Source organism: Callospermophilus lateralis, chromosome 7, assembly GCF_048772815.1.
Source record: "Callospermophilus lateralis isolate mCalLat2 chromosome 7, mCalLat2.hap1, whole genome shotgun sequence".
NCBI lineage: Eukaryota > Metazoa > Chordata > Mammalia > Rodentia > Sciuridae > Callospermophilus > Callospermophilus lateralis.
Window position 1 is genome coordinate 135,752,384 of NC_135311.1, and position 24,338 is coordinate 135,776,721.

General features: G+C 42.0%; 1 protein-coding gene and 1 non-coding gene across 8 annotated transcripts in view; one reads left to right on the top strand and one right to left on the bottom strand.

The window, feature by feature from the left end:
• Nucleotides 1-24,338, bottom strand: part of Vps13d (vacuolar protein sorting 13 homolog D) — a 245,867-nt gene extending 221,529 nt beyond the window's left edge. For all 7 annotated transcript variants that reach the window (XM_076861265.2, XM_076861268.2, XM_076861267.2 and 4 more), the window contains exons 1-6: nt 24,254-24,338; nt 20,469-20,639; nt 13,689-13,766; nt 12,164-12,354; nt 11,985-12,065; nt 1,616-1,732 (exon numbers count right to left, since the gene is read on the bottom strand). In XM_076861265.2, coding sequence (XP_076717380.2) covers nt 1,616-1,732; nt 11,985-12,065; nt 12,164-12,354; nt 13,689-13,766; nt 20,469-20,565 — 564 coding nt within the window. In that variant the 5' untranslated portion in view covers nt 20,566-20,639; nt 24,254-24,338. The remainder of the gene's footprint in view (nt 1-1,615; nt 1,733-11,984; nt 12,066-12,163; nt 12,355-13,688; nt 13,767-20,468; nt 20,640-24,253) is intronic.
• Nucleotides 7,685-7,791, top strand: LOC143405396 (U6 spliceosomal RNA). The gene has a single exon (XR_013092093.1). It is a non-coding gene; the product is annotated as a U6 spliceosomal RNA (small nuclear RNA).

Consider the following 24,338-nt stretch of genomic DNA (forward strand, 5'->3'; position numbering starts at 1 on the left):
TATTCATAATGAACCACTTTTTATCACACTTGAGTTTATACTAATGGGTGACTTAGGGTGTTACCCCTAGATAGCCTTAAGATGGGCCAGTCACCAGGTGATTCAAAGGATGGGAATTTCACTCTAATCCCCATTAACCTCTGGGTGTTAGAATAGAGATTAAGCTCTATAAGAAAATTTAAATATGAGGTATGATGGTACACACCAGTAATCCCAGCTACTTAGGAGACTAAGGCAGGAGAATAGCAAGTTCAAGATCCTCCTGGGCAATTTGGTGAAACCCTGTCTCAAAATAAAAAGGGCTGGGAATTAAGCTCAGGGGTAGAACATTTGCCTGGCACGCGTGAGGCCTTGGGTTCCCCTGGCACTGCAAAAAAAAAAAAAAAAAAAATGAACTTGAGATTTGATGAGCTTCTAGACTGCTGAACCCTAGAGGATAAAGCATAGGCCCCTCTTCATCAGCTGTTCATCTGCATCCTTTATCATATCCTTTATAAATTGGTAGTGCTTCCCTGAGTCAGTGAACCATCGTGGCAAATTATCAAACCTGACAACAGATCACAGAAACTGTGGCTTTATGGCTGTCAGTCAGAAGGACAGGTCACAACCTGAAACCTACAACTGACATCTGATGTGGGGTCCAGCTAGTGGCCTGAGCCTTCACCTGTGGGGCCTGAACCACTCTGGCTGGTGCCAGAACTGAATTCAATTCTAAGATATCTATTTGCCCTCTGCTGGAAAACTGCCTGGTGGGGCAGGGCAGACTCCCACATACCTCGTGTCAAAGACAATAACAGTCAAGTTACACAATCAGCCTAGGTGTCCACAGACAGGTCAATGGATAAAGAAAATGTGGAATATATACACAATGGAGTTTTGTTAAGGTATAAAGAAAAATAAAATTATGTCATTTCCAGGAAAGCGGATAGAACTAGAAAGCATCATGTTAAGCAAAATAAGTCAGACTCAGAAAGACATTTATCATATTTTCTGTTACATGTGGAAGCTAGGGGGGAAAGGATAATGGACATCATGAAAGTAGAAGTAGAAGGGACAGTAACAGGGTAGAGAGGAAAGAGGGAGGGTATGGGAGGAACTAGGGAGTGAAACTATGCTACACGCATGAACCACACACCACACGAACCCACCATTCTGCTTAATATGTACCAATAAAAAAAAAAAGTACAAGGTAAAAATAGAGAGAAAGTGTCTTATCAGACAAGCCTAAAACACCACAGAGGCATGAACATGAAGGTCAAAAGAGAGGTAGAGAATGGAGTTCAGGATGTGCTTTCCACATCCACTGGCAAAAATTCATAGGTAGCAGCTGAAACTATGAAACACAATGAGTGAGAAAAAAACAGATGATGTCCTTCCTGCCCCTCAGTTTCTAGTGCATAAAATGAAAGTGATACAACCTAAGTAGAACATCAACTGTTTCCCTATCTCAGCAGACTAGATTTGTTGTCTTCAGATAAAGAGACAGGCATCCTACCAAGGAATATAGTAGAAAAGAATGCACCCTCATTTCCCCAACACTGCAGGACAAAAAGCAGAGTCCTGAACCCCTAGAACACAGCCTTCCTCCCAGCTTGGAATCACATTTCATACTCACAGGCTCATTCACAGCATTTTGCATGGATACATTCTTAATGCAGATGCCAAATGCAAAAGGGTGGGAAGGATTGGTGACACCGTCTTCAAAGCGTAAATGGACATCTTGAATTTTTAACTGCAACGGGGAGAATTAAAAAAAAAAAAAAAAAAAAAACATTTAGATGGAATTCTATAGGTAGAGGACAAACTGCCCTTTGAGCCACACAGGTACATCACAGCAGGCATTTTACACAAACATAACACACATATCCTCTATTCTGTAAATTCCTAAAAATTATAACTATCAGCTGCACCTGAATGATATTTCTTTGTGATTAGTGTCATCTCAACAAGAAAGCTACAATATTGCCGGATATGATGGCATATGCCTGTAATCCCAGCGGCTCCAGAGGCTGAGGTAGAAAGATCACAAGTTCAAAGCCATCTCAACAACTTCGAGGCCCTAAGCAAGCCAGCAAGATTCTGTTTTTAAATAAAATACAATAAAAGGCTGGAATGGGATGGGGATATAACTCAGTTGGTAGAGTGCTTGCCTTGCATGCATGAAGCCCTGGGTTTAATCCCCAGCACCACAAAATGCGGGGGGGTGGGGGGGGGAGATGCTGGGGATGTGACTCAGTGGTTAAGCACCCCTGAGTTCAATTCCTGATACCAAAAAAGAGAACACCACTGTATTCTTCCCACTCTTGTTTTTTGCTGGTGCTGCTGCTGCTGCTGCTATTGTTGTTTTGATACTAGGGATTGAACCCAGGAACACTCAACACTGAGCCACACCCCCAGGCCTTTTTATTTATTTATTTTGTGACAGGGTATCACTAAGTTGCTGAGGCTGACTTTGAAATTGCAATCCTCCTGCCTCAGCCTCCCAAGTTGCTGGAATTACAGGTGTGCACCATAGTGGCCAGCTGTGCTACCTTATCTTGTATGTCCCAGTATTTAAATCCAGAAACACCAGCAAGGCACGTAAACTTTGTATGTATACATATATGTATTTCTCCTGGCCCTATAAGGGGGCTTCAGAAAAGTCACTCTCTATCAGTGAATTAAAAGTAACATAGAAAATAAAAAGACAATATGAAAAATGGGAGAAACTATTTGCAAATCATATATGTGATAAGGGACTAGCATTCCAACTATATAGAGTTCTTATAACTGATTAATAAAAACACAAACTAATTTGCTAAATAGGCAAAAAAATTCCAATAGATATTTCTCCAAAAAAAAAAGACACAGGGCTGGGAGCAAGCTCTGGTAGAGCCCTTGCCTAGTGTGGATAAGGACCTGGGTTCCATTCCCAGGACAAAAAAAAAAAAAAAAAAGATATCTCTATGGCCAATAGATATATAGAAAGGTCCTCAACATCACTGCCCATTAAGGAAATACAAATCAAAAACACAAGGAGGGGCTGGACTGTGGCTCAGTAGCATAGTGCTTGTCTCACACGGAGGAGGCCCTGGGTTCGATCCTCAGCACCACATAAAAATAAATAAATAAAATAAAGGTATTGGGTCTATCTACAACTAAAAAAAAAAAAAAAAAGCACAAGGAGATGGCACTTCACGCCCACTATTGATAGGGAATGAGTGGCGGGAGCACGAGGTTAAGGTTAAGGGAATACTTCTATCAACTGAGCCCACTGTGCTGACCCCACAGGCTTTCTCAGCCCTGCCAGACTTTGTACAGTACTCAGTAAACTTCCTCTGCAGGGGAAATGCAGGCCCAAAACACCCATTAGATCACAAGTTAGCCTGAAGGGGGGACTTTTGTGACCCTCACACAAACCAGAACCCAGAACTCAGGAAAGTAAAGAAAATTCCCCCACTCATAAAATATGTAAGAAGAGGTTCCAATTAGAACCAGTCAGCAAGGGCCAAAGTGACCTAGAGTTGTCGAGCACAGTGGGAACTTCAAAGTCTGATGTCAAAAGTCAAGAGATAAGGAGGCTAAGGTTGTGGCTCAGCAGTAGAGCACTCGCCTAGCACGTGTGAGGCCCCGGGTTCAATCCTCAGCACTACAGAAAAATAAATAAATAAACGTATTATGTCCAACTACAACTAAAAAATAAATATTAAAAACACAAAAAAAAAAATGTCAAGAGATGGACCTGGGCAAGACTGTCTGGAAACTCCTCTGGGACCCCCAATAAAACTAGAAGCAGGGGCTGGAGATGTGGCTCAAGTGGTAACACGCTCGCCTGGCATGCGTGGGGTGCTGGGTTCAATCCTCAGCACCACATAAAATAAAATAAAGATGTTGTGTCCACTGAAAACTGAAAAATAAATATTAAAAAATATTCTCTTTCTCCTCTCTCTCTCTTTCTTTCTCTCCCCCCTCCCTCCTCTCTCCTCCTCTAACTTTTTTTTTTTTTAAAGAGAGAGTGGGGGGGAGAGAGAGAGAGAGAATTTTTTTTTTAATATTTATTTTTTAGTTCTCGGCGGACACAACATCTTTGTTTGTATGTGGTGCTGAGGATCGAACCCAGGCCGCTCGCATGCCAGGCGAGCGCGCTACCACTTGAGCCACATCCCCAGCCCCTGTCTCTCTCTTTAAAAAAAACAAAAAACAAAAAACTAGGGAAGCAGGAGAGGTGCACTATCCCTCTCCTCTCCAAGAGGACTCACTCTCTCCTTGACAGCATCCCCTTCTCCCCTTTCCTATCCCTTCTAATGAGTGTCTGTTACTCTGAGCAAACTGTCTGAAATCTTTCTGGCCTGGTCGCAAGGGGAGGGGCTCTGTGCTGCCTCAGTCTTGCGGAAGCCTCTAGCCTGGAACACTTGGGTTCCCTGCCTGCTCATCATCAGTTCCCCTGTCCTTTCTGGGTGCTTCCTCTGCTCAGTCTCGTCTGGACCTCCATTCTCCACCTAAGATTCTTGGTGACTACAGGAAAAATTGAGGTAATGGATGGGTTTGGGCTAGAGCACACTCTAGTAAAAATCTGCAGATCTCTTGATTGGAACTCAGACACGCAGCCCTCAGGGGTAAGAATTAAGGCTTTCACCCTCCATCTTTTTGGAGAACAAATCTCGCCCACTGGAAATTGAAAGGTTCTTGGCAAGGACAACACCTTTGTAGAGTCCCAAGGCCAGTGAGCACAAGATTCTGAACCCCAAAGCCTGTTAGCATAAAGAGACCCCTTTCTCTTCATCTCACCCTCTCATCTTTCTCTTTACACCAACAAAAACTAATAGGACCTCACTCAAGGCTCAAATCAGTAGGAACTTTAATTCACGTCTAAGGTAAAAGCGTACCCTCCATCTCTGGGTCAGGATGCCCTATTCAATGCTTCTTGGGCTAAAAATGGCAACTGTCCTTACTCCTTAGCCACTTGCCTGATATCTACCCCTCTGAGGCCTACATATAGAAGCTGATTGAGCAATTGCCCAAACTGGTTTGAAACTAGAAAAAAAACCTTCACTTTTAAATCCAAGCTGCTGAGACATAAATGGCTGTTGTGTATCTTTTTTGGGGTGTGTGTGTGTGTGTGTGTGTGTTACTGTGGATTGAGTCCAGGCCTTGTGCACGCGTGGCAAGCACTCTGTCACCTGAGCTACATCACCAGCCCTGTTGTATTTTTGATCATACTCTGGGATTCTGCTAAGTTCCTCACAAAATGCTAGAGAAAGAGGGAGACAAAGCAAACGGGAACTGGAAAGGCCAGCTGCACCAGGAGCCAGACCTTTTAAGACATCTGTACCTATAAGCCAGGGAATGTTAGGGGACACCCCACTTCCCACAAGGTTTTTCTCTTCCCTCCAGATGGGGAACAACTGCACAGGGAAAGAAAGTGGAAAGATCCCATGTGTATGTTTTCTTTTTCTCAAGAATCTTTCAGAAGTCCACCCTCTCCCCAAATCTTATGGGCTGACATATTAAGTATCTGGGCTGACTCTAATCTGATTAATCTGATGTGTTCCTGTACTGGAGTAATTACAGTCGTGTCCTTTTTTTTTTTTTTTTTTTTTTTTTTGGTGGTGCTGGGGATTGAGCCCAGGGCCCTGTGCATGCAGGGCAAGCACTCTACCAACTGAGCTATGTCCCCAGCCCTTTCCTATCCTTTTTTGAAAATCTCGTTATTAAGCTCATGTTTTTTCTACTGAATTCACCTTTGGTCCTATATAAATTAATATATTTTTTGTTCCAATTAGTCGTGTTTTATCTAACTAGTCTTTTTTGTTTGTTTTGTTTTATAGCCTTCTGGTTTATCCTGTCTTTATTCAGGGGCCAATTATTCAAGGGTTAACTCTCAAATATACTGGAAATGGAACAAGAGCATTCTCTTTGAAGGTTCTAAAAATGATGATAAACAATGGTGACGAATGAAGTGGCTCTACCTCATGGATGGACAAGTGGCTGATTCAGTGTCTAGATAGGATTGGGAGAAACTGGCTCAGCCCTCCCCACTGTTCAGGCCTGTCCCAGGTCTCTAGTCTATAATCCACTGCTCACTCACATAAAGGCCATCTGGGACAGGATCTGTTGTAACTTCTAAAGGGTAAAATTTGACAGTCTGCATAAGAAACATCTGTAGCTTTCTGTCTCTGGTTTAAAAAAAAAAAAAAAATTACAAAGTCTTTATTTCCGGGGCTGGGGCTGTAGCTCAGTGGCAGAGCACTTGCCTAGCACATGTGAGGCACTGGGTTCAATCCTCAGTACCACATAAAAATAAATAAACTAAAGGTATTAAAAAAAAACTTTAGCTCAGGATATAGCTCAATGGCAGAGTGTTTGCTTAGCATACATGAGGCCCTGGCTTCAATCCTCAACACCACAAAAAAGTAAAATAAAATAAATCTTTATTTCCTCTTTTTTATGTGTATTTATGCACTCCTGCATATTGTATATTGTGTCTACATAGTGTTTACATGGTACCAAAATTGGCTTATAGATAAATGAGAGCTCATAAAATTAAATTTAAAAGAAATGGATCCAGGGCTGGGATTGTGGCTCAATGGTAGAGTGCTTGCCTAGCATGGGCGGGGCCAAGGTTCAATTCTCAGCACCACATAAAAATAAAGGCATTGTGTTGTGTCCATCTACACCTAAAAAATAAATATTTAAAAAACAAAAAGAAAGAAAGAAATGGATCCAGATGCCTTTTAAATCAAGAAACAAATAAACAAAATGATCAATTTAAATTGATTGGAAAAAATAAAAATAAAGATGTCTTTATAATTACTAATCCATACATTTCCCTAGGAGTTGGGCAATCAATAGAGCACTGATTGGTTAAAAAATGTTTGAAATGTGAAATGTAATATCCATTGTTTTTAGCATTTTTCTTTGGCAGGAAGAAAATAGCTTACAATGTTAACTAGACTGAAATATTAGTTTTCATGGGTAATCTAAGAAGAAGAGTTAAAAATAGGCAAATTAGATTGAACATAAATGGGACTGACCTTTATATATTAGAGGAGATATCTGATTAATTTGCAAAGTTAAGATTCTAAAACATCAACTGCTAAATATAAAATAAAGTATTCTTGCCTTCTTAAATTCTATGAAACAACATATGTTTTTACAAACTGTTGATAAATGGAAAAACAGTTTAAGATTACTAATTCTGGGTCTTCACTAAAAGCAAGGTTACTAAGAGCTAAACTTCTAATTAACAATGTAATTCTATATGCAAAAAATACAAAGGATTTAATCTGTGCTTGAATTGGAAAAACGTATTTCATCTAATTAAAGAGAATTTGTCTAAATTTAGCAATTTCATAAGGATTTTTTCAAAATGTAAACTTAAAAACAGTCAGCAACTAGGAAAGAGATATAAGAAAGCTATAGGTACAAAAATATACTTGGTAAGGAAAAGAAAATGTTTTTAGATGAAAAAAGATTAGAATAAGATTTTCGTCTTAAATTCCAAGACAAAAAAGAGAGGACAAAACTACAGATGTAAAGAAGTTGCAGAGTATCTAAGTAAGTTACACAAGGTTTGTGGAAGATAAATCCTAAGAGAGTTTGTGTATGTGATTAAGTTGGCTATAATTAGTACAGTCAATTAAAGATATGTAAGGGTTTTTCCTAAAGTCAAATTTTCAGTGTACTGATACAAAACCACAATCTAGTGCTCGCTTCGGCAGCACATATACTAAAATTGGAACAACACAGAGAAGATTAGCATGGCCCCTGCGCAAGGATGACACGCAAATTCGTGAAGCGTTCCATATTTTTAAGATCCTGGAATAACATATTTCAAACACTGAAAGAAAATGGGTTCCAACCAAGAATTGTGTATCCAGCGAAATTAAGCTTCAGGATGGAAGATGAAAGTTAAAAGAATTTGCAGCTAGAAAACCATCTCTTCAAAACATCCTCGGCAAAATATTACAGGAAGAGGAAATGGAAAATATCAATGAAAACCAACAGCGGGAGGTAGTACAGTAAAGGGGGGCGGGGAATAATCAAAGAGGACATACAAGAGGAAGTGAGGGGAAAGGGGAAAAAAATATAAGGGGGAGAAATGAATTACAGTAGAGGGGGTAGAGAGAGAAGGAGGGGGAGGGGGGATAGTAGAGGATAGGAAAGGCAGCAGAATACAACAGACACTAGTATGGCAATATGTAAATCAATGGATGTGCAACTGATGTGATTCTGCAATCTGTATACGGGGTAAAAATGGGAGTTCATATCCCACTTGAATCAAAGTGTGAAATATAATATATCAAGAACTATGTAATGTTTTGAACAACCAACAATAAAAATTAATTTAAAAAATAAATAAATAAATAAATAAAATAAAAGTAGAAAGTCATTGATAAAGTTCTTGAGCAGAGTAGGTAAGAAAAATAAGAAAATCACCTATGTATTTAATATCCTCATTGTTACACAAAATTACATATAAGAGGTTGTGAGGGGAAGGGGGAAAAAAAACAAGGGAGAGAATTGAACAACAGCAGATGGGGTACAGAGGGAAGATGGGAGGGATGGGAGGGGAGGGGAGGGGGGATAGTAGGGGATAGGAAAGGTAGCAGAATACAACAGTCACTAATATGGCATTATGTAAAAATGTGGATGTGTAACCGATGTGATTCTACAATTTGTATTTGGGGTAAAAATGGGAGTTCAAAACCCACTTGAATCAAATGTATGAAAGATGATATGTCATGAGCTTTGTAATGTTTTGAACCACCAATAATAAAAGCTTTATGATTTAAAAAAAAAAAAAAAAAAACCACAATCTAATTCTCTATGTGTTAAAACAGAAAGGTTTTCTTAAAACATTGATCTGCTCTTATTTGTCAAGATAATTTCTTGGGTCTGTTAGGGAAACTAAACTTTAAAGGAATTAGGGTTCATACCATTTTAAAGTCTTTTAAATGATTGTTTTATAATTCTAGTTAAATAATTAACCCTTATTTGAGGTTATTACACTATAATTAACACTCTAAAAATGTGAGACTAAAGATATGTATACATCTGAGAAATAAATGTGTTTGTCCAAATTTTGTCCAAGTGTTGTGTAAAAGTATGAAAGCTATGTAGGTTTGATACAGGCAAGGTAACCATACATGTATCTGACATAAAAAGGGCCACACCACCATTTAAAAACCTGGTTTACATTGATTTGCTTTGACTACATAAGTGTTTTATGTCAATGATACATTTATACATCAGATAGTGAGCCTGCTTCTGATAATTAACACTGTTTCCTGAACTTACAATAGATAAAGCTATTCTTTAATTTTTGTCAATGCTGCTAACCTATGCACAACTGTGATGACAGTTATCCTTTACTATGGATTCTTTAAAAGTTAAAACTAAGCTAACATTAAGGAGAGCTATGTCACTATAACACTAATTATACTGGATTTTTTGTATATTAGGTTTTTTGTTGTTGTTTTGTTTTTGTTTTGGTACTGGGGGTTGAACCCAGAGATGCTTATACTGAGCCACATCCCTAGTCCCTTTTTATTTATTTTATTTAGAGGCAGGGTCTCACTAAGTTGCTGTTCTAAGCTTTATATTTTAAAAGATTTGTGTAATTGGAGGACAACATTACATCTGATGTTGGGTGCAGTGGCACAAGCCTATAATCTCAGTGGCCCAGGAGGTTGAGGCAGGAAGATCACGAGTTCAAAGCCAGCCTCAGCATCTTAGCAAGGCCCTAAGCAACTTAGCACTTTACCAAGCTGGTGTTCTCCAAACTGAAATTGTTAGTAATAGTAGCTCTTTCAGATTTATATAAAAATAACAAATTTAGTTGGGGATTTACTTATGTCACTTAATGTTTTGCAACTGGATAAAAGTAACCTGTCATCAATAAGTGATAAAGATTTTATGTCATTCTTTACACTGGGATGAAATTTAAATATATTTTTCAAGGTTATAAGGAAAGTCACATTTGTTTGAAGGTTGTCAATGTGGAATATGAAAACATTTTGCCACTTTTTCCACAAAAAGGAATTGAGAGCTTTCTTAGCCTATTTCGTTCAAGTTTCAGATATAATGTTGTTGTGTTATGTTAACTGATATTCAGATATACTCAGGAAATCAGAAATTTGTAGAATGATATTTTTAAAAGAGGCAAAGATTAGCTTAAAAAATAAAACACTTTAGCTGGGCACGGTGGTGCATGCCTGTAATCCCAGCAGCTCAGGAGGTTAAGGCAGGAGGATCACAAGTTCAAAGTCCATCTCAGCAACAGCGAGGCACTAAGCAACTTATGCCCAAAGATAAGATTTTTTGTTGTAAACATTACTGTGATTTCAAAGTAAAAAGTGATAGAATACATAACAAAGTAAAGGTTCCAGTAAGTTATAAAAGGAACCTAAAGGAAAGGCTATAAAAAAAGTTTTTAAAATATGTGGGGGTCAGCAGAGGGGGCCCAGTTTATAGAATTATTCCCTTACCTCCTATTCCCACCACTCACATTTCCTGTCATTCCCCTACAAAGACTCATAAATTTATCAACTCAATATGACTTGAAATTCTTTATATGAAATGTCCACAAGAGGCAACTCCATGGAGAAAGTAGATTAGTGGTTGCTAAGGAAAGCAGAAAGGAACTGGTAGGGACTACCAATTCAACGTGAGACTCTCTGGGGATCATGAAAATGTTCTAAAACTACATAGCAGTGATCAATGCACACTGTAAATATGCTAAAAAACTAAACCATTTTCTGGTGTATGAATGATATCTAAATAAAGCTGTTATTAAAATTAAACTAAAACAAAAATAACAAGTATTCAGTTTTAAAAAATCAATGACAAGCCAGGCGAAGTGGCACACACCTGGACAGAAGGATCACGAGTTCAAAGTCGGCCTCAGCAACTTAGAGAGACCCTGTCTCTAAATAAAATACAAAAAAGGGCTGGGGATATGAGTCAGTGCCCCTGAGTTCAATCCCTGGTACCAAAAAAAAAAAAAAAAAAATCAATGACAGCTAAAATAAATATTAAATAACTGCCTGAAACAGAATTCAAAGTAGTCACTTCAAGCGTACCAATCTTTTTGTCAAAGTAGGAAAGTTAGGAAACCAACTACCCAGACTCTGTTTTTTAGGGGGAGCATAACATTTGGCTTGAGTCACCTTGGCATTTCAAGAAAACCCTGGTGGTCATAAGTATGGGCTAACTTTCATGATATTCACAAAAATCAGCATGGACCCTGATTTGGTTTTGAAGACAAAACAAAATTGTAACTATAGGGCTGGGGATGTGGCTCAAGCAGTAGCGTGCTCGCCTGGCATGCATGCAGCCCAGGTTCAATCCTCAGCACCACATACAAACAAAAATGTTGTGTCTGCCGAAAACTAAAAAATAAATATTAAAAAAAAAAAAAACTCTCTCTCTCTCTCTCTCTCTCTTTAAAAAAAAAAAAAAATGTAACTATAGTAGAAAACATGACCAATCACCCTAGCACTGTAACTCACCAAACTGCCACCAGGTAGATGCATGAGAGGTTAACTACCTTCGTGGGCTGCTCACAATTTGCTATATAATCTACTAGACACCAGGTATCAAGCTCTCTCATTTCACAGATGAAGGAACTTGAGATCAGAGTGCGATTTGCCCTGAAACCACAGAGTCATCAAGGCATCAGCAGCCTGGCTTCTGAGGATATGCATTCTTTAGCAAGTGGGATTCCAACACTCAAAAAGAAAGTGTAGTAAGGGAAATGGAAGTTAAATGAGAACTCCTACTCGCAGCAGCTGAAGAAGAAAAGCCCACGTCTGGCACACAGCACAGGCCTGCTTTTCAGGTTTTCCTTTTGGCCCAGCCTGCAAACGGGCACACCTGAGCAGCCAACCCTCCACACCCTGCATCAGTAAAACCCACAAGAAACAAGCAACCAAGAAGTGAAACACATTTAAGCCTGAGAGATCCCTTTCATGTTTACTCTTATAAAAGTCAACGTGACTTACTTCAATGTTCTCCACAATTCTCGTAACAACTGAGGCAGTAACTGAATACCAGTAGGATTCCCCTTTCTGCTGGCGCTCATTCTGCAAGGGAAAGAACCAGTGTTAGTAGAGTCTAGTGCTTGCTCATCTCGGGAGTGTCCCCACAAATGTCCCTGCAGCCAGAGCACTCTCTGCCTTGCCTTCCACTTCTCCTCCAGGGCTTGAAGGAGCGCTTTCTTGCGTTCCCTTTCCAACAGCTTCTCCTTTTCATCGTTGAAGTCCTGGATTTGCTCAGGGGCTCCAATTAAGTGGAGGCTGGAGATAGAGATCACCCAGGGGTCCACATGTGGGCGGTAAAAGGGGATCTGAAGAGTCACTTTTCCAATAAAGCCTGGGAGCAGAAGGAAAAGCTCATTAAATGCCTGTGCACAATTTTAATTCTTGCCGTTTCTCAGACTTTTTCTAGTTCCCTTTACAGGGCATGATTACTTTCGCCATTTATTTTTTAATTTAAAAAATTATGCAGCAGACTCTTCCACATGTGAAACAAGTTGAGCTCTGTGACAGCCAGGCAAAATGCAGCAAGCTGGAAAAAGCTCAGCGAGACACCACACCAAAGGCAGCCTCCCTCCTCTGGAAACTCTCTCCAGCTGGAACCCCTTTAAACTTTCTTGGGGTGTCTCTTAACCACTGCACACACATAAGCCCTGGACACAAAACTCATTTCTTGTTAATTATGAACCAGTTGGTTGATAACTACTCCTTGGAAGTTATCAGACCTACACTCTTTCCAACCTTGACAGAGCCATCACTAACTGAAACACAGGTAGCCAGCCCTGTACGGCCACTGTAATAAAGAACTCAGAGAACCACAGCTGAAGAGAAAGTTAAATGGCCTGACAAACTCGTGATACTTGTTTCCCAACTCCTTCCATTTCTAACCAAGTCTCTCAGAATATAAGCTTTCTTTAAGTCCAACTGTAAGAGGTGAGCCCTGGCTGCAAGAATCACAGAGCCTCTGCATGTACTAGAGGTTCTCTCGAGGACCCCACAGCCCACCTACAACTGTGCCTCTGAAAGCAGCAAACAGTATCAGTGTGATCATTATCCTCTGAGATACAGAACTCAAGAAGAAGCTACCTGTCAGATTAAGATAACAGAATGGCCTTGACATTGACATTTTTCTTCTTCCTTTCTTTTTTAGAGTTCTGGGGATGAACCCAGAGCCTTGCACATGCTCTACTACTAAGCTACCTCCCAACCCCATTACCTTCTCTTCAATATTTATGATGACTTTTATACAATTTTATATGTCCCAGGTTACAAAGCCAAAAATGGCAAATACAAAATTAAATTTAAGCATAGTATTCCAGAGCCCACCTCTTATTCAAAAACCTCTCAGTAACATCTATCATGAATCCTCTGTAAGAACCCTCTGTATCTGGAACAGAGGTTCTCACACCTTAGTAAACATCAGAACCACTTGGGGTGCTTATTAGACTTGTGGGCTATTCTGACTCTGTGGGCCTGGGGATCACCTGATCTCCCCACTGCCAGCCCCAGGAAATGCTGACACAGTGGCTCAGAGACCAGGCTCCAAGACTGAGTTCAACTCACACTTCCTATCCTTCCTTTTCCTCAAATAGACAAACTCCAAGGCTCTCAGTTTTCATTTCCAAATAATCTGAGATCCAAAACTTGCTCCCTCTCTTTACTTCCACATACCAGCTTTGACTTCAAAGGGCAATTCCAGTTCTTTCAAGGCATCCTTCTTTAAGGGCAGGTTTTCTAATTCAACAGCACCTGAAAGTAGAAACATAAACCATTCATCCAACAAAAATACTAGGTGCCTACTATGTGCAAAGCACTGAAGGTTAAAGGGAAAGTTTTACACCTAGAACAGGGCCATGCTACCAGCTACCCATGTGTTTTATCTGTAATATAAATTTCCTGATCACCCACTCTGACATGTACATGACAGCTAGAGGCTTAATAACCTTGGAGAGTTCAGGCAAAGCTCTAACTTCTTCCACAATAGGCCAGACAGTAAATAGCTTAGGCTTTCTATACGTTACATATTCTCCTTTTACTTATGTATTGGTTTTCTGTTGTTATGGGGGCGAGGGTCTCACTATTATTGTCCAGGATGGCCTTAAATGCTTAGTCTTAAGCCATCTTACTGCCTCAGTTTCCCCGTAGCTGGGACTAGAGCACACATACTGTACCCAGTTTTATTTATTTATTTTTTCAATAAGGCTTAAAAAACGTCAAAGCCATCCTGAGCCAGCAGGTTAGATCTGGCCCGCTGACCTATGTGCAGACCCCAACTTAAGCTAATACTTTCCACAGGACCATCAATATCCAACTCCCTAGGATGAAAGGCAGGCTCCTGGGCCCCATCCCCACACCTACCAGATCAGAACCTGTAAGACTGAAACACAGGAATCTGCTTTTTTTTAATCTTTATTTAATTAATTCATTTATATGTGGTGCTGAGGATCGAACCCAGGGCCTTGCACGTGCTAGGTGAGCACTATACCCCTGAGCCCCAGCCCCAGCCCCAGACCCAGAAATCTGCCATCTTAACAAGCTGTCCCCACCTTCGTCCCTCTCCCCCAAAATAAGCGCAGTGCACAAAATGTTCACAAGCTCATGGATTAGCTCAATGAAACTGGTCATCAAAGGAAGTCCTCACTGTCTTCTGGAAAGACCTCTTCCATGAGCTCACCCTCTGCACCACCACCTGCAGGTGGATGGGCAACTGGCCAGAAAGCAAAGGAAGACCAGGAACCACTGAAGGGCCTCCTCAGTCCCTGCTTCATGATGGCTTAAACCCAGAAGTTCACAGACCAGAAAGCAGTTAGATCTCATGCTCTGCGATAGTTTGAGTCTGAAATGTCCTCCAAAGGCCCATGTGCTAAAGGCTTGGTCCCCAGCCACTGGGGCAATTGGAAGGTGATGGAACCTTTAAGTGGCGGGCCCTAACTAGAAGTTAAGTCATTGGGGGCATGACCTTGAGGGAATATTGGTGCCAGGCCCCTTCCTGTTTTTTTTTCCAGCTGCCATGAGGTAAACAGTACTCCCCACCACAGGGTGCTCCTACGACCCGGCCACAGGCCCAGAGGCAATAGGGCCAAGCAACCATGGACTGAAACCTCTGAAACCGTGAGCCAAATAAACCTCTCCTCCTTTTAAGTTGATTAGCTCAGGCATTTCGTCACAGTAACAGAAAGCCAACTAACACACTCTCCCAGCCATGGGAGCCTTCCGTTCATTCACACATACTGAGCCCTACTCTGTACTTGGCCCTGTGCTGGCCACCGGGAACATAAGGAGAGAAAGTAGGATCCTCAGCCCCAAACCTCTGGGGAAGGAGCCATGATTTTACAAAACTGAACAATACAAGACAATTTCTGAGCCACTCAAATCTGTCTGAGATCTGTACTTTCAAAAACAGGGAGTAAGGAGAACACAGCAGTGCCGCCTATAATCTCAGCAACTGAGGCAGGACCACCACGAGTTCAAGGCCAGCTTCAGCAACTTAGCAAGACCCTGCCTCAAAATAAAAATAATAAAAAGAACTGGGGATGTGGCTCAGTGGTTAAGCACCCCTGGGTTCAATCCCTGATACCAAAAAAAAAAAAAAAATTTAAAGCTGTTCACTTATTTCCAGGCAGACAATTTACAGGCATGTTCATGGATGATAGATGTCTTATCCCAAAATTCCTCATGCTTGCTTAGCATGCTCAAAGTCCTGGGTTCAATGCCCCGCACACACACACACACACACAAATCTCAAAATCAGATTAGCAAGAAATCTATTCCCTGAAACTGGGATGAATTTAGAGGTTGGACATTTTTCAGCAATCTCTATTAATTCCTGGATTGCTTTCCTTTGTTCCCAATTATTTAAAGGGACAATCTGAGGCCCAGAGCTTATAAAAAAAAAAAAAAAAAGAGGAAATTGAAGTTGAGGGTTACCAATTTGAAGATATGCCCACACACCAAAGTTCAGACCCCTCCCCTGATGCTGGCAGCCTCTTCCTGGAAGTTTTCAGCCCTTGCTCACAGGCTTCACTCTAGCTGGAGAGAGGTGACTACCCAGGGCCACCCATCAAAATCCTATTAAGTCCACCCAAAAGCTACTCCACAGTCCTACAGACTGCATGAAAAGCACCCCTGCTCAGCTACACTGCGGTGTGCCTCCACCTCTAGTAAGACAGTGAACACAGACCGTCCTGCAGTGCTGTATGATCTTCCTCCACACCAGGCTAGCACCTCTCTGAGAACAAGGACTACAGAGGTGGAGGGGGAGCATCATCATAATAGCACCTATAAGCGAGTGAGATCATACTACATGCCAAGCACTTCATTCACATTATCTCCCTCATTTCCCCCCCCTGCAGTGCTGGGGATGGAACCAGTGCCTCACGCATACTAGGCAAGCACTCTACCACTGAGCTACACCTCAAGCCCTTGCATCATCTTATTTAATCTTCGTAATAATGCAAGGAAATACTGTGAATTGAATATCCCTTACCCATAATGCTCAGACCAGCAGTGTTTCAAATTTCAGAGTCTTTTGGATTCTGGAATATTTGCAGAGACTTGACTCCAAAATGCTCTGAAATCAGAAACTTTTTGAGCATCATATCAGCACTAAAAATGTTCTAGATTTCACAGCATTTTGAATTTTGGAACATTTCAGATTACAGATGTTCGACCTAAATTAGTTTTCCAATTTTTGAGGTGAGAAAAATGAGGCTTAAAGGACAAGCAACTTGCTTAGAAATCTCAGATCTGGAAGTGGTACCACCAGAGTTCATAGAGATCTGCCTGACCTCAGGTGGCAGGGGAGTGGGGGAAGAGGGGGCTCTGGACCCTGCTCACAGTCAGAGACAGCTTGTACATGGGTGAAACCAAAGTTTGGAGCCTAAGCCTGAGCTCTCAGGATCCCCTTTTTCATATCAGTCCACAGCCCAGAGCCTTGCCCATGGCAGGTGCTCACCTAATGTCTGATGAATGAGTAAACAAGAGAACTCTTTTTTTTTTAAAACAGATACAATATTTTCTTATACCTTTATTTTATTTATTCATTTTTATGTGGTGCCAAGCATTGAACTCAGTGCCTCGCACATGCTAGGCAAGTGCTCTACCACTGAGCTCCAGCCTCAGCCCCATGAATGACCTCTTAATACAAGGGCTGTCTCCATATGTCCTTCAGTGGTTGCTTTGCATTTTCATTCCCTTTAGCATGTATGCACGATCTTAAGTCCAATCCACCAGCCAATCACGTTGGTGGTCGTGAGGACTGATGATGACAATACCTACCTCTAGCTAAGAGCCCACTATATGCCAAGAACAGCTCCAAGCTCTTGGACCCATTAATTTACTTGGTCCTCAGAACCCTATGAGATAGTTAATATCATCTCCAAATTACAGAAAGAAGACTAAAGCATGCAGAAGTTAAATAATTTGCCCAAGTCACTGGTGAATGGTTCAACCTCAGAAAAGCTCCTATTATTAACCTCTAGTTTTGGTCTCCTTTGCACCTCTAAACACATGCAGAATAGCAAATATATAAAGACGGATCAAAATAATATTCCTATTCCTCTCTAGTCTCCTGCACCCCAAAGACTGCTCAGCTGAATAATCAAGATCAGTAAACAGTGTTAATTGCTTTACAAAGACATTCTCTCAGGACACTGTGATACTCCCAAGATTTTTCTGACGAAGCACTATGGGAGTATGGGGTATCATGCTAACAACTATATGAAAGAAAAAACATTTTTCTGTTTTTCTATTCTACAAAGACACAGATTCCTCAGGATCATAAAAGCCATAGACAATAATTTTGTGTATGATGTGCACGCGCACACGGCGCTTAGGATAGAACCAAGGGCCTCATGCACAGTAGGTAAGCACTCCACCACCAAACTAGACCCCCAGCCCAAGAATAATATTTTTTTAATATATAATTTTTATTTATATATGACAGTGGAATGTATTATAATTGTTATTACACATATAGAGCACAATTTTTTATATCTCTAGTTGTATACAAAGTATATTCACACCAATTTGTGTCTTCATACATGTACTTTGGATAATAATGATCATCATGTTTCCACCATCATTTCTAACCTCATGCCCCCTACCTTCCCCTCCAACCCCTCTGCCCTATCTAGAGTTCATCTCTTCCTCCCACACTCCCACTCCCTACCCCACTATGAATCACCCTCCTCATATCAAAGAAAACATTTGGCATTTGGGATTGGCTAACTTATATATTTTATTAGTTGTTGATGGATATTTTATTTATTTATTTATTTACATGCAATGCTGAGAATCAAACCCAGTGCCTCACACATGCTAGGCAAGTGTTCTACCACTGAGCCACAACTCCAGCCCCAAGAATAGTATTGTTAAAAAAGGAAATAAGAATAGAAAAGCAGCTTAAGGCACCAGAATGATACATACAGATATGTTCTATCTAAAAACGCCAAGATTACTAATCTGTCTTGAACACTGACTCTGGGTGGGACAAATCAGACCCCGTTTAAGCTTCTAGTTGTTAATTCTTCAGCAAAAACACTCTTACCACATCCCTCAAGAAAACCAGCTCTCTTTTTTTTAATATTTTTTTTTTAGTTATAGGTAGACACAATATCTTTATTTTATATTATGTGGTGCTGAGGATCAAACCCAGTGCCTCACACATGCTAGGCGAGCACTCTTCCTCTGAGCCACACCCCAGCCCCGAGAAAATCAGCTCTTTTATTAGCAAGGTTTGGTCTGAAGTTCTCTTTCTAGGTCTCTTACCTGTACCTCATACAACTTAGTTAGCTTCACAGTGTTTCTGCAAACTTCAGTAAGTGACCCAAGAGGTGTACCTGACACTGTACTACCCTTTAAATCATCCTCACTTTCCTCTTGGCAGCTTCCTTCTAAGGACAGGAGAACAGGGAGAAATTCACTTCTGTTTCCAATGAAGAAGAGATGTGGGGAGGAACAAATGTGATAGCTCCCACAGTCTTCTGTCACATCATTTGCTTGGACAAAAAGGATCAGAAATTCTTGGAAAGTGTCAGGCATGATGGAACACATCTGTAATCCCAGCCACTCAGTAAGCTGAGGCAGGAGGACCACAAGTTCAAGGCCAGCCTTAGCAACTCAATGAGGCCCCAGCAATCTAGCAAGACCCTTTTAAAAAGTCCTTTTAAAAAGGACTGGGGAAAAAAATAAATAAATAAAAAAAAATAAAAAATAAATAAAAAATAAAAAGGACTGGGATATAACTCAGTGGTAAAGCAAACCTGAGATTAGTGCCCAATACCAAAAAAAATAATAATAACAATTCTTGGAAAGCAACACTTTTTGGGAACAGGGGAAGCATTGATATCCTCTCAGACTCTGCAAAGACCTGATCTCTGCTATCTCCACTAATCTGTCCTCGTCCACTGGCCAAAACACACCCCCAGGAAGCTGGGTCTCCATTGCTGTTTAAGACTTTCCACCTTCTCTGATTCTGCATCCTTGCAGACTGACTTTACCTTCTTTCTCTACATATATTAAAGGGTTCCATCTCAAGTTGGACAAAGAGAATTTAAATTAAAACAATGAAAAGAGGGAAATGCTGCTTTCTAATTCCCCACACCAAATGACAAGACTGCATTTACTAATATAGGCCAGTAAAGGCTAAAATGCCTCAAGCTTTAGGTGCCAGGCTACTAAGCAAGGCGAGTCTCACAGTAGCATATTCTGACACTTCTAGTAGGTGTCTGCTCCATGGCAGGAGGTCAAGAGATTTCAATCTTACTTCACTGATCCTTAGAGCAACCTTGTGGAGGTATATCATCTTCTTTTCTCAAGAAACTAAGGCACAGAATTTCATTATTAGCTATTTCAATATTAGTTATTGTTCATATAGCTTAGAAGTGACAAAACTGTACTTAAAGCCAAAATCAATGCCACTATCAACTACTTGTAGCCTCACAAAGCTAAAAATATAACTGAGTGAAGCTCAGTCACTAGTAGTATAGTTTGTCTTTTTAAAAATTTTAATGAAACCCTAAACCCTAATTGGGGTGCATGCCCGTAATCCCAGCAGCTTGGGGGACTGAGGCAGGAGGATCACGAGTTCAAAGCCAGCCTTGGCTAAAGAAAGATGTTAAGCAACTCACTGAGACCCTGTCTCTAAATAAAATATAAGATAGGGCGGGGATGTGGCTCAGTAGTCAAGTGCTCCTGAGTTCAATCCCCATTACCCACCCCCAAAAAAAGCCCTAAAACTGCATCAATACAGCATACTTAAGTTACCCCATAATAGTCATCAGTCACATGGGAGAATGTATTCTCTTTTACACATATTTAGTACAAAGCCATGTGAACATTAGGTTTTATTATCCTCAATACTATATATGGGGGGGGGATATATATATATATATATACAGAAATGCCATCTGCAAAGTCATACTTAACCAAACAAAAAAACACAGTACTCACCTTTGAGAAGCGCAACTGAGAGCTGATCAGTGTTCAGGTTATTGACATATTTCCCCAAATAGGTATTGAGAACCCAGGCTACGAGACCTTCCAACATGACTATGTCCTCAGGAAAAAGTGCTTAAAAATCATGGATCATACTTTCTCTTTCTCTCATGGTTACGGAAGAATCTACGAAAGAAAAAAAAAAAAAAGGAAATCAACAAAGAAAAAAAAATGGATGATTTTCTAAGCTGATTCCTTATTTGACCTCCCTGAATGTGCATGAATGCAAAGCACAGCTCAAAGTGATGGGGACCGGGTGGGAAAGCTCTAAGGTTCCCTGTCAGGCACAGGCGGTCATGCCGGCCCAGTTCCATTCTCATGCAGCCACAAGGACAGCCATTCTTGTAAATTTACTTAAACTTTCCACAGTTCAAAGCTGTGTATCTTTGCAATGTAACTGCTCAGTGACTTGCTGGCTTTTGGAGGAGCCACCTTGAGATTAATTAGATTGCCCTAATCAGAGGTTCTCACATGGCTGGGATCTGGCAATATCTTAAGATGTGCAGGACTTTTCATTTGTTCATTATTGGGAACTGAACCCAGGGGTGCTTTACCACTAGCTAGACCCCTTCTTGTTTGTTTTGTTTTGTTTTTTACTTTGAGACAGGGTCTTGCAAAGTTGCTTAGGGCTTTGCAAAAAAAGCCAAGCCTGGATTCAAACTTGCAATCCTCCTTCCTCAGCCTCCCAAGGTAGTTATGATTACAGGCATGCATCATCATGTCAAGCTTGAGGACATATTTGACTATCATGCCTTCACAGCCTGCTACCAGTCTCTATGATAGAGACCACAGAAGCTGCTAAACATCCTACAATCACAAAACCACCCCTCACAGCAAGAATTATTCAGCCCTAATGTCAACAGAGCCAATGCTGAGAAACCCTAATCCAGATTAAGGCAAAAATGCCCTGGGAGATTGTATAAATGAAATTCATATTCTGCAAAGATCCTCATTAAAGCTACCATAATTAAATTGTGCTCACATATTTTTGAGGATCATTCATAAAATCATATAAATAGGAGAGATTAGACAGTGCTTTATCACTAATCTTAAATGTACTGTGACTGCTTGACTGGTACCTGGGCACCAGATGCTGCTGACACAATGGATTATCTTAGTCAATAATGACAAACACCAGAAATCCTCTGGTTGCAGCTACAGTACCAAGATTCAGTACTGAAGTAATACTGCATATTACTGGTATTTATCAGCATTACAAATATACTTGATTTTAATACAAAAAGTTAACAAGAGGACTGAGACACAAAAGTTTAAATGGGTTCTCAGATCGCTCAGTTCACAGATCCCATCTACAACCATGAGCTGCAAATCTTGCTCTGAACTCCCCAGGCTGTCATCAGCCACCTTGTTACACTCCAGATTCTCTACAGCATGCATCTCACTTGGAGCCAGCCTACTTTCAGGATTCTTTCCAAGCACTGTGCCCCACCCCTAGTGATTCATCCTAGGCCAGAAGATACACTCACCCCAAGGGAAAGGCTGACATCCACCAAAGACCCAGAACAAGCCCTCCTAAGAGTTAACTCCCTTAACTCCGAGTAAGACTGACTTTTGTCAACAATAAGTTGATTTTTTTTAAACTCTTTTTTTAATATTTTTTAGTTGCCAATGGATGTTTTACTTTGTTTATTTATATGTGGTGCTGAGGATTGAACCCAGGGACTCACACATGCCAGAAAAGCACTCTACTGCTGAGCCACAACCCCAGTCCTCAACAATAAGTTTTTTAAAAAACATTTGGTAAAACAATTACCTAATTTCTTTCCAAAGTTACTTTTTAAGGTTACAATACAACTAGCAATCTGCTAGGAATTATTGGGTATTAAAGAAGAAAATACAAGAACAAATTTTTTGTTTTTATTTTGTTAAGAGGCACACAGCAATTTATTGAAAAGTTTATAGAAAAGCAGAAACACATTCAAGGGAGAATGCAGGCCATCTTAAGAGCGAAAAAGTCTACAAGAACAAATTTTTTTAAATATTTATTTTTTAGTTGTAGTTAGACACCATAACTTTATTTCACTTATTTATTTTTATGTGGTGCTGAGGATGGAAACCAGGGTCTCGAACTAACAAGGCAAACGGTCTACCGCTAAGCCATAATCCCAGCCCCAAGAACAAATTTTTAAAAGTAAAAAATGTTCAGCAGGTGGAATACAGTGGCACATGCCTGTAATCCCAGAGGCTTCAAAGACTGAGGCAGAAGCACAAAAATTCAAAAGTTCAAAGCCAGCTTCAGCAATTTAATAAGGCCCTCAGCAACTTAGTAAGACCCTGTGTCAAAATAAAAAATAAAAATGGCTGGGGATGTGGCTCAGTGGTTGAGTGCCCCTGGTTCAACTCTAGTACCCACAAAAAAAAAAAAAAAAAAAAAAAAAAAAGTTCAGCAATCTAACATTCCTCTATTGGAATTTTGTACAGGTGAATCTGTGAAAACAAAAAGTGAAACTGACTTGTCTAGTCTTACTATTTGAGCTCCAAATACATATGGGCAAGGAGCCAAAGTTGGAGTACTCTTTTGTTGTTATTGCCATTAATTCCAGCCCTAAATGCCAACTGTCCCTAAGTGCCAACTCCAAATGTTCTCCAAGTAAAAGGAAACCACTGTCACTTGGTTCACAAAATCAGGCCCTACCCTACTTACCCTGGAGGAAGAACGCAAAGCACAGATTAAAAAGACAGGCTGTAAGACACCCTAGTCTGTAAACTGAGGCCCAAGCCAGAAAGCATCCATTAGCCTTGTCTAAGCATCTAGTCCGGGCTTGTGGCCACTTCAAGGATTCCCTTAAGGAATCCAGTTTCAGGAAAGGCAGTCAGACTGGCCAGAATCCCACAGTGTTTATACTCTGGTCCACCAGGGCTTCTAGGCAGCTGCCTGGCATTAACTCCCACCTGGCTTCCCCTACCCCATGGGGCAGGTGGCACTGGGGATCGGGGATCAGTCCATCCGCGGGCAGACAGCCGGACATGACCTTGAGGCAGGCCCCTCCCCTGAGAGGCGACCAGACCCGGGAATAGGAAGGACTGGCAACCGGACCGGCGTCCCTCCGCGAGGCGGCCGGGGCTGAGCGCTGCTGCCGCCAGGGAGCGCCGAGACAGGGGGACGGGCGGGGACGGGCGGGGGCGGGGGTCAGGCCGATGGCCCCGCAGGCCTCCAGCCAGGGGACAGACCCCACCTCGCAGATGCAGCCTAGAGGAAATGACCCCGGGGTCCCCTGCCTGGAGGAGGGGCGCGGCCCTGGGGACAGGGGTCAGGACACCCTGAGCCCGCACCGAGGGCCCAGGGTGAGCGGAGGGGTCGTGCGCTCCGGGGAACTGACGGGCACCCCGGGCCGGGGCCTCGGCGGGGCTCGCACGTGAAGCCCACGGCTCGGCGGAGGCGCGAACTGACACCCGCAGTCGCGGGCGCCGGGCTGCGGGGACCCGGGAAGGGCGCCGGGAGGCGGGGGCCGGACCCCGCGGGACACGGGTGCCGCAGGCCCGGGGGCTCAGCCTGCCGGGCCTGCGGCGCCGCGGGGCCTCGGGCGTGGGGTCCCGCCGGGCGGGAACGGGAGCCGGGGTCCGGGCTGCGGCGCCGAGGGCCGGTGGCCGGAGTCCTCACCCCGCGAGGCTGGTCCGGGCCCGAGCGCTGTGCGGAGCCGGAGCGCCGGCCGCGGGTGGACGCCGGCCCGCGACCCCGGCCCTGCCCGCCACCTGGCGCGGCCTCGCTCGGCCCCTACCTGTCTGTGTCCCGGCGCCCGCCCGGCCCGGCACTGCGCGGCGCTTCCTCTCTCCGGCTCCTCAATGGCGCAGGCCAGCAGCGCT